We start from the raw sequence: 18,715 nt of genomic DNA, 5'->3' as shown, positions 1-18,715 counted from the left end.
TAAGAACATGAAATTATCATATGCACTACTCTGAGCAGTACTGAAGACAGTTTTTGACAACGTATTTGTGTTTCATGTTGTACTGGTCCTATTATTTCTATTTGGTTGGATAGTAACTGGGGGGGGGGGGCATAGGGGGAGGGGGTATAGGGGGGAGGGGGAGGGGCAGAGGAATTATTGCTGCTGTTTTTACATACAGGGTGGTCCATTGATCGTGACCGGGCCAAATATCTCACGAAATATGCGTCAAATGAAATATATGAATGTTTTAGTTGGACCACTTTTTTAAGGAACGAAACTTGTATAGCTTGAAGTGGGAAAGCAGATGGCGCTATGGTTGGCCCGCTAGATGGTGCTGCCATAGGTAAAACAGATATCAACTGCATTTTTTTAAAGAGGAACCCCCATTTTTTATTACATATTTGTGTAATACGTAAAGAAATATGAATGTTTTAGTTGGACCACTTTTTTTGCTTTGTGATAGATGGCGCTGTTGTAGTCACAAACATATGGCTCACAATTTTAGACAAACAGTTGGTAACAGGTAGGTTTTTTAAATTAAAATACAGAATGAAGGTACGTTTGAACATTTTATTTTGGTTGTTCCAATGTGATACATGTACCTCTGTGAACTTATCATTTCTGAGAACCGATGCTGTTACAGCGTGATTACATGTAAATACCACATTAATGCAGTAAATGCTCAAAATGATGTCCGTCAACATCAGTGCATTTGGCAATACGTGTAATGACATTCCTCTCGAAATCCGGGGACGTCAGGGCAATCCACTTGTCATGAAATATGCTATTCAATACCGCTTCAACCACGCACGAGCTATGTGCCAGACATCCATCATGTTGGAAGTACATCGCCATTCTGTCATGCAGTGAAACATCTTGTAGTAACATCGGTAGAACATTACACAGGAAATCAGCATACATTGCACCATTTACATTGCCATTGATAAAATGGGGGCCATTTATCCTTCCTTCCATAATGCCACACCATACATTAGCCCACCAAGGTCGCTGATGTTCTACTTGTCACAGCCATCGTGGATTTTCTGTTGCCCAATAGCGCATATTATGCCGGTTTACGTTACTGCTGCTGGTGAATGATGCTTCATTGCTAAATAGAATGTGTGCAAAAAATATGACATCATCCCGTAATTTCTCTTGTGCCCAGTGGCAGAACTGTACATGACGTTCAGAGTCATCGCCATGCAATTCCTGGTGCATAGAAATATGGTACGGATGCAATTGATGTTGATGTAGCATTCTCAACACCAACGTGTTTGAGATTCCCGATTCTCACACAGTTTGTCTGCTATTGATGTGTGGATTAGCCACTACAGCAGCTAAATCACATACCTGGGCGTCATCATTTGTTGCACGTCGTGGTTGACATTTCACATGTGGCTGAACACTTCCTGTTTCCTTAAGTAATGTAAGTATCCCACAAATGGTCTGGACACTTGGATGATCTCGTCCAGGATACCGAGCAGCATACATAGCACATGCCCATTGGGCATTTTGATCACAATAGCCATACATCAACAGAATATCGACCTTTTCTGCATTTGGTAAATGGTCCATTTTAACACGGGTAATGTATCACGAAGCAAATATCGTCCACACTGGCGGAATGTTATGTGATACCACGTACTTATACATTTGTGACTATTACAGTGCCATCTATCACAAAGCGAAAAAAATGGTCCAACTAGAACATCCATATTTCTTTACATACTACAAGAATATGTAATAAAAATCGGGGTTCCTGTTTAAAAAAAAAAAAACGCAGTTGATATCCGCTTGGCCTATGGCAGTGCCATCTAGCAGGCCAACCATAGGGCCATCTGGTTTCCCCCTTCAACCTAGATGAGTTTTGTTCTTTGTAGTTTTTTTCATTTGATGCTTATTTCGTGAGATATTTGGCCCGGTCACTATCAATGGACCACCCTGTATATGAAGCGCACAGTGGCAAAAACAGAAGAAAAGAATGCTCATCAAGGATCTTTGGAAAAATTTATATCCAGTATAGAAAATTATATACATGTTTGACAGGAAGTGGCCATTAAACTCACTTAAATAATTGACAATCAAGAAAAAGGTGCTGCAAGAATAAATATCACAGAAAAAGGGACTTGGATTAAACACTATGAAGAACTATGGACTAAAGATGATGACAAAGGGGAAGAAATAACAGCTACACAGGATGAAGGGGGCCTCATGTTGATTTAAGTGTTTGTGAGGCTTACATGCCATGTTGTTATTTTTTGTATTTATAGTTGCATATTTCAAAATGTCATTTTTTGTATGGTTTGTTGTGCTGAAGTTTTAAGAAATATGATGTCAATGGGTAAATGGGTTACCATGCAGGTACATTGCTCTGTTGAAATTTTGTATTTACTCATCCCTGGATTTTCACTGTTTTTGTTCCTGATTGATGTTTAGATTGGTTCTGGACATACCCAGTTTCTTCACTTTCACCCTAAGCTCATGTTCTAATTTTTTGCATAGTAAATTGCACATTGAATTTATGTTATGCTGTTTTCAGATTTGCAGAACATATCTCATGCACTTATTCCCTTTAATCATTTGTGAAACCTTTGCTAGGTAGTGCCACTTATGTTACCATATTTTAGTGCACTCTAGAGAGTCATTTAAGACTTAGCAAGCCTTTCCTGCAGTTATAGAACTGACAATGCCACAAAAAAAATAATGGACAAGTGCAAGTGGGGCTCACACACTGAGGGAAGGTTCCATAAAAACTTAATTGTGTATATAGGTAGTTCATCCATACCAGGAATCAAGAATCTCAAAGTTTTTTGCCCATTAGCATTATAAATACTGGCAGGATATTGGTCCTGAGAATTCAAAGTCATTGTCAAAATATTTATAGAAGTTCCTGGGACTAGCATGGACATACAAAAAGAAGTGACCAAGGGCTTCAGTTTATATATAGAGAGAAAGGCGATTTAATAAAACATTTTTATTTACTTACTGAAACATGACTACAACTTAGATTTTGTGTTTCCTGCAGTAATATTTTTTGATTATGCTGTTGATGGGTTTAGACTGGAGTATAAGTTCTAATGTTAAAAAGAGATTTTTTATATGATGTAATAACAGATTTTTCTCCCTTTACTTGTACTGTGAAACCTGGCTTCTTGCCAAATTTCATGATTCTAGGTCAGTGGGAAGTAGCCTACACATTTTGATGAATGAGTTTGCAAGTATTAAAATATGCAACATAATGCAGTAACTTAGAAGCTTACATTTATTAAACTACCATGAGATCTTTGACTGTAGTATGTGACATAAATTCCAACTTGTTATGCCTACCCACTCCTGAGAAAAAGGATTTTTAACAATCGGACAGACAGACAGGTGGAAGGCAATGTGTTCCTATAAGACTTATGCTTTTGCCAATTGAGGTACCTGTTGGCTCAACACAAAAGTTTTGTCTCAAGTACTGATAGTGTTGAGGATCAGTGGACAAAGTTCAAAACCATCGTACAATATGCGTTAGATGAGTATGTGCCAAGCAAGATCGTAAGAGATGGAAAAGAGCCACCGTGGTTCAACAACCGAGTTAGAAAACTGCTGCGGAAGCAAAGGGAACTTCACAGCAAACATAAACATAGCCAAAGCCTTGCAGACAAACAAAAATTACGCGAAGCAAAATGTAGTGTGAAGAGAGCTATGCGAGAGGCGTTCAATGAATTCGAAAGTAAAGTTCTATGTACTGACTTGGCAGAAAATCCTAAGAAATTTTGGTCTTATGTCAAAGCGGTAGGTGGATCAAAACAAAATGTCCAGACACTCTGTGACCAAAATGGTACTGAAACAGAGGATGACAGACTAAAGGGCGAAATACTAAATGTCTTTTTCCAAAGTTGTTTCACAGAGGAAGATTGCACTGTAGTTCCTTCTCTAGATTGTCGCACAGATGACAAAATGGTAGATATCGAAATAGACGACAGAGGGATAGAGAAACAATTAAAATCGCTTAAAAGAGGAAAGGCCTCTGGACCTGATGGGATACCAGTTCAATTTTACACAGAGTACGCGAAGGAACTTGCCCCCCTTCTTGCAGCGGTGTACCGTAGGTCTCTAGAAGAGCGTAGCGTTCCAAGGGATTGGAAAAGGGCACAGGTCATCCCCGTTTTCAAGAAGGGACGTCGAACAGATGTGCAGAACTATAGACCTATATCTCTAACGTCGATCAGTTGTAGAATTTTGGAACACGTATTTTGTTCGAGTATAATGACTTTTCTGGAGACTAGAAATCTACTCTGTAAGAATCAGCATGGGTTTCGAAAAAGACGGTCATGTGAAACCCAGCTCGCGCTATTCGTCCACGAGACTCAGAGGGCCATAGACACGGGTTCACAGGTAGATGCCGTGTTTCTTGACTTCCGCAAGGCGTTCGATACAGTTCCCCCCAGTCGTTTATTGAACAAAGTAAGAGCATATGGACTATCAGACCAATTGTGTGATTGGATTGAGGAGTTCCTAGATAACAGGACGCAGCATGTTATTCTCAATGGAGAGAAGTCTTCCGAAGTAAGAGTAATTTCAGGTGTGCCGCAGGGGACTGTCATAGGACCGTTGCTATTCACAATATACATAAATGACCTGGTGGATGACATCGGAAGTTCACTGAGGCTTTTTGCAGATGATGCTGTGGTGTATCGAGAGGTTGTAACAATGGAAAATTGTACTGAAATGCAGGAGGATCTGCAGCGAATTGACGCATGGTGCAGGGAATGGCAACTGAATCTCAATGTAGACAAGTGTAATGTGCTGCGAATACACAGAAAGACAGATCCTTTATCATTTAGCTACAAAATAGCAGGTCAGCAACTGGAAGCAGTTAATACCATAAATTATCTGGGAGTACGCATTAGGAGTGATTTAAAATGGAATGATCATATAATGTTGATTGTCGGTAAAGCAGATTCCAGACTGAGATTCATTGGAAGAATCCTAAGGAAATGCAATCCAAAAACAAAGGAAGTAGGTTACAGTACGCTTGTTCGCCCACTGCTTGAATACTGCTCAGCAGTGTGGGATCCGTACCAGATAGGGTTGATACAAGACATAGAGAAGATCCAACGGAGAGCAGCGCGCTTCGTTACAGGATCATTTAGTAATCGCGAAAGCGTTACGGAGATGATAGATAAACTCCAGTGGAAGACTCTGCAGGAGAGACGCTCAGTAGCTCGGTACGGGCTTTTGTCAAAGTTTCGAGAACATACCTTCACCGAAGAGTCAAACAGTATATTGCTCTCTCCTACGTATTTCTCACGAAGAGACCATGAGGATAAAATCAGAGAGATTAGAGCCCACACAGAGGCATACCGACAATCCTTCTTTCCACGAACAATACGAGACTGGAATAGAAGGGAGAACCGATAGAGGTACTGAAGGTACCCTCCGCCACACACCGTCAGGTGGCTTGCGGAGTATGGATGTAGATGTAGATGTAGATGAGGTATGGATCCCTAAAAACAAAACAACTATCTTCAACACTATCAAAATACTAATATTGAATGTTGCTTAATGATGCATCAAAGCATAATAAAGATCTAAACATCTACAGAGACAAGGATTCAATAGTGAAGGTTCAGTCACTCAGATGATTCCCTTTCATTGTGAGTACGGTAGTGAAATGTGAAAATCATGTGGAGATTTGTAGGACACCCGTTGGCTGAACAAGCTGAGTCTTTTAGGAGATCCATAAGAGCTGTCCTCCATAGAAATCATGCACTGAAACTTCTGCTACATGAAGCTAACTGGCATTTGAAGCTAGTTACTACCTGTTTGAAATATGTCGCTCAGTATCAACAGTTCCAGAAAGTAATTATGTAAATCTGTTTGCAAAAGATTGGGAATGTGTCCTGATAATTTAAATTCTGTAAACCATTATTAAGAAATATGTTTCAATAGGCTTCCAACATTCTTGATTGTACTGCCATATCCAGTCATTGAAGGCCAACGATATTTTGATGAATAACCATTCTGCCATCATCAGGTGGTGCTGAGGAGATGATGAGTCTTCTACTTGCTGGTGGTATTTATGCCTGCCAGTCCCAAGGTCTGGCTTCACCGGCCCCATGCTGTGCACAGTGGTGGGAGCAGGGGGTCTCAGTTGCTTTCTGACCATATTCTGCTTAGTTATTAGCCCTGATGCCTTGCTTAGTTAGAAGTCCATGTCCCTGTTGATTAAATTATCATAAATTTCAATTGCTTATTTGAAAATGGAGCCCCAGTGGACACGCTAAAAGCAGACTGATGCTTAGCCAAGGGCAGCCTCCTCTCACCAATTCTAGCAAATTTGTTCATGGGATACTTTGAGGACAGAATGCTGGAAACTACCAAATTAAAACTTATTTCTTTCTTTCTTTCATTGTGTTGATGATACTTTTGTTGTCTGGCCAGTTGGACCTGAAAACTACAGAAAATTTTAGGATATCTGAATTCCATCCATGAAAACATTCAGTTGACCCTAGAAACTTCTTCTCTTGACATCATAGCCCAGTGTAGGCCCAACAGCTTGCTTGCCCACAGCGTACACCATGAGCCAACACCTACAGATTCCCATCTCCCTGCCTCCAGCTGCCATCACCCCTTCCAGAAGAACAGCATGTTCAACTCTCTAGTACACAGGGCATACTCCATTCCAGATGAGCAAAGTCCGATGGAAGAGGTGTGACACCTGGAATCTGTCTTCCATGAGAATGGATACAGCAATTGACAGATTGACATAACCCTGCAATGCACAAGCACCAAAGAACAACATAGAGGCCAAAAACATGGAAGAAGACGATAGTAAGATGGCTTTCATATCATTTGCTGGCATCAAAAATTGACAAACTGCTGCAAAAACACCGCATAACACCAGTTTTCCACCCGCGAGCCAAAATAAGAGCTCTATTAGGGACAAGGAAGACATCCTAGGTCTCAAAATATGGGAGTGTAGCAAGTTCTATGCGAATTCAGAAAAATTTACATTGGACAAATGATCCACACAATCAAAGCTCAGTGTATAGAACATGAGCACTACACCTGCTTAATGCAGCCCAAAATGTCTACAGTAGCAAAACACTGCGTTGAAAATGTACAGAAAATGAATTACCTGCAAAAAAAGTCTTGGCTATCACTGACAGATTTTGGGACTCAACTTTCAAAGAAGCTATTGAAATCCAAATGGCTGATAATTTAATTGACAGGAACATGGGCTTTGAACTAAGAAGCCATGGGAGCCAGTGCTAAGCTCCATCAAAGCAGAATGCAACATCTGGATGTGAGATGTGAGTGGGGTGGCAGAGAGAACTGATACTCTTCTTCCCAACATGCAGCCGCATCCCCTCCCTCCTTCCCCCTCCCCCCTCTGTAAACACACACTCACAACACAGTACAGGGCCAGCAAAGCCTAAACTCTGGATAGGCAAGCATAAATGCACCAGTACACAGCAGACACATCATTCTATCTGCACCACCTGGTGACAATGGAACGGATATTCACCAAAATACCGTTCACCCTTGATGATTGGATCCGGTAGTACACTTGAGAACCTTGTAAGCAGTGTATATGTCAGGAAAGCTTCAGGTCCCGTGTTTTAGTATATATTTTGGGACGGCTTTGTGACAGGGGTTTCAACTACAAGATGTTCGTACATTCACTGCAAAAAAGCTCACTTGTACTTGTTATGTGCAAGTTTTGTCTAGCTCAGAAATAAACGTAGTCAAGATACTTCACATATAACTAGTCTGTGCCCTTCTCAGTCATCATAAGCATTAACCAGCAGGGTGCACATCAGATCCCAAGGTGCAAAGAAATGCTTTTTCATATCTCACTGAGAGGAAAATGCTGAAACATCTGATGATGATTGACTCTAAAAAATCAGTTAATTGTATGATGTAGATGGGAAGAGGATTATGTCAGATCACAGAACAACTCTAAACCTTTTACCCATTATTGAGAAAAACATTTGTTTCTTTCAATATGAAAATATTAAAGGTTAGTGATTTTAAAAGTTTGGGGTTTCTCTTGCTTCTGTAAGTGATGACATGGATTTATTTCTACAGAAAAGATTTATGGCATGAATGTTACGATGAAGTCATTCATTCATTCACACAGTGTGCTCTGTAACTCATATAATCTCTTCAAGGATGCGGAATGGATCAAGTTATGTATGCTAGCAATAACTGCAAGGTAATATTTTAAGCAATTCAACAATGAATTATGGCCAACACTAATGGTAATGATCTCAAACTAATAACTGTGGGAACCACCATCTAGATTGCTTTGTGAATGTGTGTGTATATTAGAAGAAAAACAGCTGCCTTGAAGAAAGACACCAGGGGGGCTGGTGCAGTGGTTAGCACACCGGACTTGCATTTGGGAGGACAATCTCAAATCCCCGTCCAGCCACCCAGATTTAGGTTTCCCGTGATTTCCCTAAGTCGCTCCAGGCAAATGCTGAGATGGTTCCTTGGAAAAGGGCACACTATTTTCTCATTCTCTTGAACTTGCATGCCATCTCTAATGACATGGCTATTGATGGGATGTTAAACTCTAATCTGCTCTTTTGTAGAAAGGCACTACTCCTCCTCTTACAATACTTAGCTGCTGTTTTTATCTGCTATTTCATACTAAGTAGTTATGTAACTTCACTGATTTCAGAGATCATTATCAGCTGTCTATGTACAGGGAAAGTTAAAAACCTATTTAATGTGACCAGTAGTGTTAAGCAGTATTGACTTCAGAATGCAAATATTATGTTGTATGGTGGAAGTGGGTAATAAGGTACTTTTTGTTTTTGTTTTGAATGTACAGAGTTTTTCAAATTTCTGCTTGATATCTACAAGAAACCAGTTACAGACTTTTGCACCAGAATATAAAACAACATTCTTAGCCCTTGACAGGGATACATAGTATGTATCAAAATAATTTTTATTTCTTCTGTTGTGGTAATGAATTTTACATTTAATCTTCGGTTCACTCTTAATTTTAATCATTACTGTAATACCATTATTGAGTAAATGTATTGCCATTTAAGTGTAAGAATCCCAAGGCATCTGAAAATACTTCTGCAAAGTATTTGATTATTTACTTTACATAATGTTCTCAGTGCAGACTTCTGCAGGAAAATACACACATCAAAAAAAGTTTTGCATTGCCTCAGTTCCGAAAGTTGCAGAACCTGTACAGAAAATTGGAATAGAGATCAATGTAAACATCATTTTGCCCTTTTTATTGCTCATGAAAACCACACATTGCATGTGCTACTACCATATAGCGAGACCTTCAGAGGTGGTGGTGCAGAGTGCTGTACACACTGTTACCTCTAATACCCAGTAGTATGTTCTCTTGCCTGTATTTGTTGTGGCATACTATCCACAAGTTCATCAAGGCACTGCCGGTCAAGATTGTCCCATTCCTCAAAGGCGATTCCGCATAGATCCCTCAGAGTGGTTGGTGGGTCATGTCATCCATGTTGTTGTTGTTGTGGTCTTCAGTCCTGAGACTGGTTTGATGCAGCTCTCCATGCTACTCTATCCTGTGCAAGCTTCTTCATCTCCCAGTACCTACTGCAAAATACATCCTTCTGAATCTGCTTAGTGTATTCGTCTCTTGGTCTCCCCCTACGATTATTACCCTCCACGCTGCCCTCCAATACTAAATTGGTGATCCCTTGATGCCTCAGAACATGACCTACCAACCGATCCCTTCTTCTGGTCAAGTTGTGCCACAAACTTCTCTTCTCCCCAATCCTATTCAATACTTCCTCATTAGTAATGTGATCTACCCATCTAATCTTCAGCATTCTTCTGTAGCACCACATTTCGAAAGCTTCTATTCTCTTCTTGTCCAAACTATTTACCGTCCATGTTTCACTTCCATACATGGCTACACTCCATACAAATACTTTCAGAAATGACTTCCTGACACTTAAATCAATAATCGATGTTAACAAATTTCTCTTCTTCAGAAACGCTTTCCTTGCCATTGCCAGTCTACATTTTATATCCTCTCTACTTCGACCATCATCAGTTATTTTGCTCCCCAAATAGCAAAACTCCTTCACTACTTTAAGTGTCTCATTTCCTAATCTAATACCCTCAACATCACCCGACTTAATTCGACTACATTTCATTATCCTCGTTTTGCTTTTGTTGATGTTCATCTTATATCCTCCCTTCAAGACACCATCCATTCCGTTCAACTGCTCCTCCAAGTCCTTTGCTGTCTCTGACAGAATTACAATGTCATCGGCGAACCTCAAAGTTTTTATTTCTTCTCCATGGATTTTAATACCTACTCCGAATTTTTCTTTTGTTTCCTTTACTGCTTGCTCAATATATAGATTGAATAACATCGGGGATAGACTACAACCCTGTCTCACTCCCTTCCCAACCACTGCTTCCCTTTCATGTCCCTCGACTCTTATAGCTGCCATCTGGTTTCTGTACAAATTGTAAATAGCCTTTCGCTCCCTGTATTTTACCCCTGCCACCTTCAGAATTTGAAAGAGAGTATTCCAGTCAACAATGTCAAAAGCTTTCTCTAAGTCTACAAATGCTAGAAAAGTAGGTTTGCCTTTCCTTAATCTTTCTTCTAAGATAAGTCGTAAGGTCAGTATTGCCTCACGTGTTCCAGTATTTCTACGGAATCCAAACTGATCTTCCCCGAGGTCGGCTTCTACTAGTTTTTCCATTCGTCTGTAAAGAATTCGTGTTAGTATTTTGCAGCTGTGTCTTATTAAACTGATTGTTCGGTAATTTTCACATCTGTCAACACCTGCTTTCTTTGGGATTGGAATTATTATATTCTTCTTGAAGTCTGAGGGTATTTCGCCTGTCTCATACATCTTGCTCACCAGATGGTAGAGTTTTGTCAGGACTGGCTCTCCCAAGGCCATCAGTAGTTCCAATGGAATGTTGTCTACTCCGGGGGCCTTGTTTCGACTCAGGTCTTTCAGTGCTCTGTCAAACTCTTCACGCAGTATCGTATCTCCCATTTCATCTTCATCTACATCCTCTTCCATTTCCATAATATTGTCCTCAAGTACATCGCCCTTGTATAGGCCCTCTATATACTCCTTCCACCTTTCTGCTTTCCCTTCTTTGCTTATAACTGGGTTTCCATCTGAGCTCTTGATGTTCATACAAATGGTTCTCTTATCTCCAAAGGTCTCTTTAATTTTCCTGTAGGCAGTATCTATCTTACCCCTAGTGAGATAAGCCTCTACATCCTTACATTTGTCCTCTAGCCATCCCTGCTGAGCCATTTTGCACTTCCTGTCGATCTCATTTTTGAGACGTTTGTATTTCTTTTTGCCTGCTTCATTTACTGCATTTTTATATTTTCTCCTTTCATCAATTAAATTCAATATTTCTTCTGTTACCCAAGGATTTCTACTAGCCCTCGTCATTTTACCTACTTGATCCTCTGCTGCCTTCACTACTTCATCCCTCAAAGCTACCCATTCTTCTTCTACTGTATTTCTTTCCCCCATTCCTGTCAATTGTTCCCTTATGCTCTCCCTTAAACTCTCTACAACCTCTGGTTCTTTCAGTTTATCCAGGTCCCATCTTCTTAAATTCCCACCTTTTTGCAGTTTCTTCAGTTTTAATCTACAGTTCATAACCAATAGATTGTGGTCAGAGTCCACATCTGCCCCTGGAAATGTCTTACAATTTAAAACCTGGTTCCTAAATCTGTGTCTTACCATTATATAATCTATCTGATACCTTTTAGTATCTCCAGGGTTCTTCCATGTATACAACCTTCTATCATGATTCTTAAACCAAGTGTTAGCTATGATTAAGTTGTGCTCTGTGCAAAATTCTATCAGGCGGCTTCCTCTTTCATTTCTTAGCCCCAATCCATAGTCACCTACTACGTTTCCTTCTCTCCATTTTCCTACACTCGAATTCCAGTCACCCATGACTATTAAATTTTCGTCTCCCTTCACTATCTGAATAATTTCTTTTATTTCACCATACATTTCTTCAATTTCTTCGTCATCTGCAGAGCTAGTTGGCATGTAAACTTGTACTACTGTAGTAGGTGTGGGCTTTGTATCTATCTTGGCCACAATAATGCGTTCACTATGCTGTTTGTAGTAGCTTACCCGCATTCCTATTTTCCTATTCATTATTAAACATACTCCTGCATTACCCCTATTTGACTTTGTGTTTATAACCCTGTAGTCACCTGACCAGAAGTCTTGTTCCTCCTGCCACCGAACTTCACTAATTCCCACTATATCTAACTTTAACCTATCCATTTCCCTTTTTAAATTTTCTAACCTACCTGCCCGATTAAGGGATCTGACATTCCACGCTCCGATCCGTAGAACGCCAGTTTTCTTTCTTCTGATAACGACATCCTCTTGAGTAGTCCCCGCCCGGAGATCCGAATGGAGGACTATTTTACCTCCGGAATATTTTACCCAAGAGGATGCCATCATCATTTAATCATACAGTAAAGCTGCATGCCCTCGGGAAAAATTACGGCTATAGTTTCCCCTTGCTTTCAGCCGTTCGCAGTACCAGCACAGCAAGGCCGTTTTGGTTATTGTTACAAGGCCAGATCAGTCAATCATCCAGACTGTTGCCCCTGCAACTACTGAAAAGGCTGCTGCCCCTCTTCAGGAACCACATGTTTGTCTGGCCTCTCAACAGATACCCCTCCGTTGTGGTTGTACCTACGGTACTGCAATCTGTATCGCTGAGGCACGCAAGCCTCCCCACCAACGGCAAGGTCCATGGTTCATGGGGGGATGTCATCCATAAACAGCACTTTTCCATCTATCCCAGGCATGTTCGAAATGGTTCATGTCCGGAGAACATGTTGGCCACTCTAGTCGAGCGCTATCATTATCCTGAAGGAAGTCATTCACAAGATGTGCATGATGGAGTGCAAATTGTCATCTATGAAGACGAATGCCTCGCCAGTATGCTGCCGATATGGTTGCACTATAGGTTGAAGGATGGCATTCACGTATTGTACAGCCGTTACGGCGCCTTTCAAGACATCAGCCCCACATAATGCCACACCAAAACATCAGAGGACCTCCACCTTGCAGCACTCACAGACCGGGTTGCCTCCAAACAAGTGTCTGACGATTGTCTGGTTGAAGGCATATGTGACACTCATGGGTGAAGAGAACATTATGCCAATCCTGAGCTGTCCATTCAGGGCTCATGTGTACCATGCTGCATGGTGTCATGGCTGCAAAGATGGACCTCACCATTGATGTCGGGATTGAAGTTGCACATCATGCAGCCTGTTGCACACAGTTTGAGTTGTAACATGACGTCCTGCGGCTGCATGAAAAGCATTATTCAACATGGTGGCGTTTCTGTCAGGGTTACTCCGAGCCATAATCCATAGTTAGTAATCATCCACTGCAGTAGTAGCCCCTGGGCCGCCTGAGCAAGGCATGTCATTGACAGTTCCTGTCTCTTGTATCTCCTCCATGTCCAAACAACATGGCTTTGGTTCACTCTGAGGTGCCTGGACACTTCCCTTGTTTAGCGCCCTTCCAAGTACAAAGTAATAATGCGGACATGATCGAAGTGTGGTATGGACCGTATAGGCATCGTTGAACTACAGACAACTCGAGCCGTGTACCTCCTTCCTGGTGGAATGACTGGAACTGATCGGCTGTCGGACCCCCTCTGTCTAATTGATACTGCTCATGCATGGTTTACATCGTTGGGTGGGTTTAGTGACATCTCTGAACAGTCTAAGGGATTGTGTCTGTTGCACAATATCCACAGTCAATGTCTATCTTCAGGAGTTCTGGGAACTGGGCTGATGCAAAACTTTTTTTGATGTGTGTATTTTCTTCAGCATTTGAGTATTTGCCCAAGAACGTTGTAACATGCGACAGGACTGAGTGAAAGTATGCTAAATATGCCAGAAATCTCATCTATATAATCACCACAATCAGAGATTCTTAGTTCTTAGAAGATGGAACTGTGCCTTTCAGTTGTCTTAGCCACATGGTGGGTGCCACCATCATCTGAATGCCTAGAAATTTAATGCCAGAAGTTCATTTAGTGAATGCATATTGATCTCTGCTTTGCTCTCTGTAAGATTGTGTTTTCGTAACTGCATAATATATGACTGTGTAACATTAATAGTTAAGCTTTTAGGGTGTTCAGCCAAGTTGATGATCCCATTATACACCCAATGTTTTGATGACTGACCCACTAATCTTCTCCAGGTCTACAGTTTGTGCTGTTATGTATAATCACTGTCTGAAGTCAAACAAAATTGCACAGTCTAGTTGTAGTCTGTCTCTTCCACATACAAGTGAACAGCAGTTGAAAACATACCAGATACCAACCCAGATACCAACACAAGCAGTTGCTACAATAACTAAGAACACAGTATGCCTGCTGAATAGTGCTTATAAGGAGGAGATCTCTGGTAGATGGTGCAGTGGATGCTGTGCTGTGTGCACAAGTCATGAGGCCCACCACAGGCAGCCTCTGGTGGCTGGCCCATGCAGATGCCATTGGCAAAGTTTTCAAAGTGGAGCATGCTGGTGGCCTGGTGCTGCAGCACGTATCCAAATATTATGTACAAGGTTACAGACCCCCTCCTCTTTGGATAGAAGCATTGGGACACCTGTTGCTACACCCATGGCCTCTGTGGCAGACATTGCAGGTGATGGCAGTGGCAGAAGCAGATTCTGGGCCGGGACTGATGAACAGTGGTGGAAGTGATGCAGCTGTGGGCACATGCGGCAGTCACTCCCTCAAGAAGTACCGTAAGAGAGGACTGGTGACAAGGGGTTTGGCTGCACATCAATGTCCCATTCCTCAACATGTTGGAACTATACTGATAGTGAAGGCATTAGCCAGTCAGTCAGGGGCACTGGGGGTGCCAGTGTGGAAGTACGTGGAGGCACTGGCCCAGCTAGTGGTGGAACTGCCAATGGCAGTGAAGCATTGCGAGAAGGACTGGCTGCAGGAGTAAGGGCTGGACCCCAGAGGAGAGTCAGGATGTGGCAACAACTACAAGGAGAGTGGATTTGCCCTCACAGAAGGGAAGTCCTGTGAGGTGGAACCAGTGCTGAGAGAGGAGGTGGAGGTGGAGTTGGAGATGGTATCAACAGTTTCAGTGTCAGATATGCAGCCCTCACCATGGCATGAGGATACAGCTGGTCATGGTAGCATGCCACCAACCTATCACTGGTGCACACCATACAGAAGTGGCGATCTCAGTAACTGTGGACCATGGTCAGAATCTTCTGCATTGGTGGCTGAACCTCTGAGCCCAGACCACAGAGCTAGGAATGATCCATAAGGAGAGCCATGTCATTGTGCATTGGTGGGATGGCATGAGCAGATGCAAGAGGGAGCATGGCTGGCTATCTTGGAGCATCTCAGCTGAATTCAGATCTTCCACTGGCATAAACCTATAGGAACTTGAGAAATGTGTTAAGAGTCATCCATGGAGGAGTTTGCGACATATTTCTTCATTTGAACCTTGAACATGCGGATGCGATGTTCTGCCTTACCATTAGATCGGGGGTGAAAAGGAGGTGCAGTAACATGGTAAATGCCTTGAGAGGGTGCAGAAATCATGGCATGTCTGACACAAACTGTCTACCATTATCTATCACAAGCAAATATGGCAGTCCTTCACTCAGTGTAATAGACTGTATGACCATGAATGATGTCAACCTGTCCAGGTGTACTTTCAGTTGATCATACCCAGCCATTGGAATAGGGCACTCATGGAAAAAATGCTGTTGTGCTTTATATCTCAGTGTGTGTGTCACTGCAGGCAGTCTGTGGTCACCAGATTGCACATATGCCCTTGGCAGAATATTCAAAGCCTAGTGCTGTGGTGCACATCAAAGTATTACATACAGGGTTATAGCAGAGTCCAGGCAGTGAGTACACATAACAGCACAACTCTGAAGATGACGACTGGGTTGGTCAGCAAAGTATTTTGCTAATATTGAGAATAACTGGGAATTAACAATTTGGCTGAACAGTCAAAAGCACACCACTGAACAAACCTGCTGAGAAAACCTGAGAGATTGCAGGAGATACTATGATAGACTTGCACCAGTTGCAGGTCTATTTCGCTGTTGTCTTTGGGGTCAGTGCTATAGATGTATTTGTGTCCTTTATTGGTATATTTGTACCATCCACAAACCTTACTGATCTTGAAGAGTTCCTGTAACGTCTTTGGTGAACAACTTTTGTAGTCAACAACAGGTGAGATATGAATGTGGAACCCCACACAATGAACCATTTACATTAATCTTACAGATAATTCAAAGGCAGTTATAAGAAAATGGACAATGTAGTCACATGAGCATAAATGGTAGGACCTTGTGCTACTTGTTGCAGATATAGTGTGATGGGTGCTGTGCTTGTAACATGCTCTGTGTTGCTCACTGGCTTACGCCGTTGGGCGCTGGCATTACCGGAAGCGTCACCTCTGCGACGACGCCTTGGGCTCCTTGCTAGGTGAGGCGAGTGCAGCTCACAAGCACAATAGAAGACTGGATTCGTGATGGATGTTAAAACGAGGGCATCAGTGTAACATTACACAGATGGCTGTTGATGGATTAGTGACATTTATAGTTGTGACACAAACAAACTATTCTACTATCCAGGATGTGATAGATGGTGATTGTGACTATCAGATGAACTATTCAAAGTGTGGATGTTGTTGCACCCTTCTACATTTATACTGGATTGTTGCTATGTTGTAAGTCTCCTGATAAAGTGATTACACTTTACCAAGTGTGCACAGTGTTCAGGCATTACCTATCTCTGTGTGCATGTTTAAAATAATAGTAACTTGTTCTGTATTGTAGCCTAAATAACCATGTTATTGTATTGTTGTACCATGAATGCATATTGATTTTTGGTGCTATTGTTTGGGAAACTACTTTCCAGCTTTTCATGAAAATACTAGGGAAACTACTTTCCAGCTTTTCATGAAAATACTATTAATACTTTACCCTCAAGTGTGTTTCAACTTTTTTGACACATCTGCTATTGATGGGCAACATTTTATATGAAGCTGGCATAACAAAGATATAAAAGATATAAACTATTCATTATACTGCTTCACAGTGCTGTGTGATTACATCTTCTGTTAACAGTTTTCGGGAAGCAATAAGTTTAATGACTGATGTTCTTTGATGTTGAGATAGTATAAAAGCTCAAGAAGCTGAATCATATTGTTTTAAACCTTTACCTGGTAAAATCATCTGACATTCAGCAATTTGTACAATGGCTATAAATAAACAATACTCAGTTCTCGTGATGAAACCTGAAGACTGAATGTAGAGACAATTAGGATGTCATATTAGGGTTATGCTGTTGGCTTTTCCCTGCAAATGAGGCATTTAATTGCCTTTAGAGTGTCTACTACAGTTCTTTGAAGGTATTATTTTGCAAGAAGGTCATTAAGAGGTGGAATTAAGTGTTATGTCTAGTTTATTATTTTGTGACAGCATCTACGCAGATATTTTTAATGGTTAAAAAGACTGATTTATTTCCTGTCTATTTTGGTGGTAGGTTAGACCAGAGATAGTAATCAGGAACTGGTCTTGTATATGAATTGATGAAGAGAACTGCAGTTTGCTATAACTTTTTAAGTATATGGGCTACTTCCAAACAAAAATGTACTCTTCCACATAGCACTATATTTGGTGGCAAACCATGGGAAGTATGAAGCATTGGATATATTTGGTTCAATTGTAAAAGAAAAAAAGGTAGTTAATACACTATATCTGTAAGACTAGATACTCTGAATAATTAAACTTGTTTGCGGCTTGCCTGATACATCTGAAAACTGCATGCGATTCTTCAATACTGGTAACCCGTTTTTGAAACAAAAACTGATTAAAATAAGTCAAAAGAAACGACAAAATAAGTAACAAATATTTTATGGAGTATGTATCTATTACAATCTCATAGAGAGTGCGACATTATTTCACAGTTTCAAATACTAGCTGGATAATGAGATTTGATTGCTCCATTATTTTTTAAATCATTAGGTGTGAATCCTAGTATTGTCCCTTTCAAAAGGCTGTGACCAGTTTCAGCTATCATTGTCCACTTCATGATTGTGCCCCATCTGTTGTGACCTCTGTGTCAGTGGGATATTAAACTTTATAATCTTATTTTCTTCCTCTTTAGTATGTACTCTTATAAAAGAGAATGGTGGAATGAAAACACTTCATCAGTCTCTGACTGCTCTGTTACCAACCTATATATGAGAAATCAGCAGATAAAGATCAACATGCTGTAAGCAGTATTGGTGCACATTCCTTTTGCGAGAGAGACAGATAAAACTCTGAGTTAATAACTGAATGATACGATTATGTAATACCTGTTTGACAAGCTCAGGATCCACCAGCAGACATAAAACTACTATCTTCATAGAGGATGATGAATACATTTTATTCCTCCCTATTTTTATATTTCTTTAGCCACGTAGCTTTATTTATAGATTATTTATGTGCAGTATATTTCTATATCATGTGGTTCTATTGTCTTGATCTGCTTTATGAGAATGCAAAATTGATCCAAGTCTGGAAGTTATGTCACCTTATGATAAATAACATAGCAGTCTTATATAAATGAAGTCCAAAGTACACCTCAACTAGTCAATGAAACTGAACTAGTTCCTTGATGAAGTCTTCAT

General features: G+C 40.9%; 1 protein-coding gene across 1 annotated transcript in view; it reads left to right on the top strand.

Moving 5' to 3' along the window:
• The window catches only part of LOC126101251 (solute carrier family 35 member G1), a gene marked incomplete at its 5' end in the record, with an annotated part of 94,412 nt that extends 77,314 nt beyond the window's left edge, over positions 1-17,098 (top strand). Inside the window, one exon of the mRNA XM_049911939.1 lies at positions 16,402-17,098. Within this exon, the coding sequence (XP_049767896.1) occupies positions 16,402-16,525 (124 nt within the window). The remainder of the gene's footprint in view (positions 1-16,401) is intronic.
• Between the last annotated feature and the right edge of the window lie 1,617 nt (positions 17,099-18,715).

The sequence above is a fragment of the Schistocerca cancellata genome, chromosome 9 (genome assembly GCF_023864275.1).
Source record: "Schistocerca cancellata isolate TAMUIC-IGC-003103 chromosome 9, iqSchCanc2.1, whole genome shotgun sequence".
NCBI lineage: Eukaryota > Metazoa > Arthropoda > Insecta > Orthoptera > Acrididae > Schistocerca > Schistocerca cancellata.
Note: the sequence above shows the minus strand (reverse complement) of the source record. Positions and strands in the feature narration are given on the sequence as shown.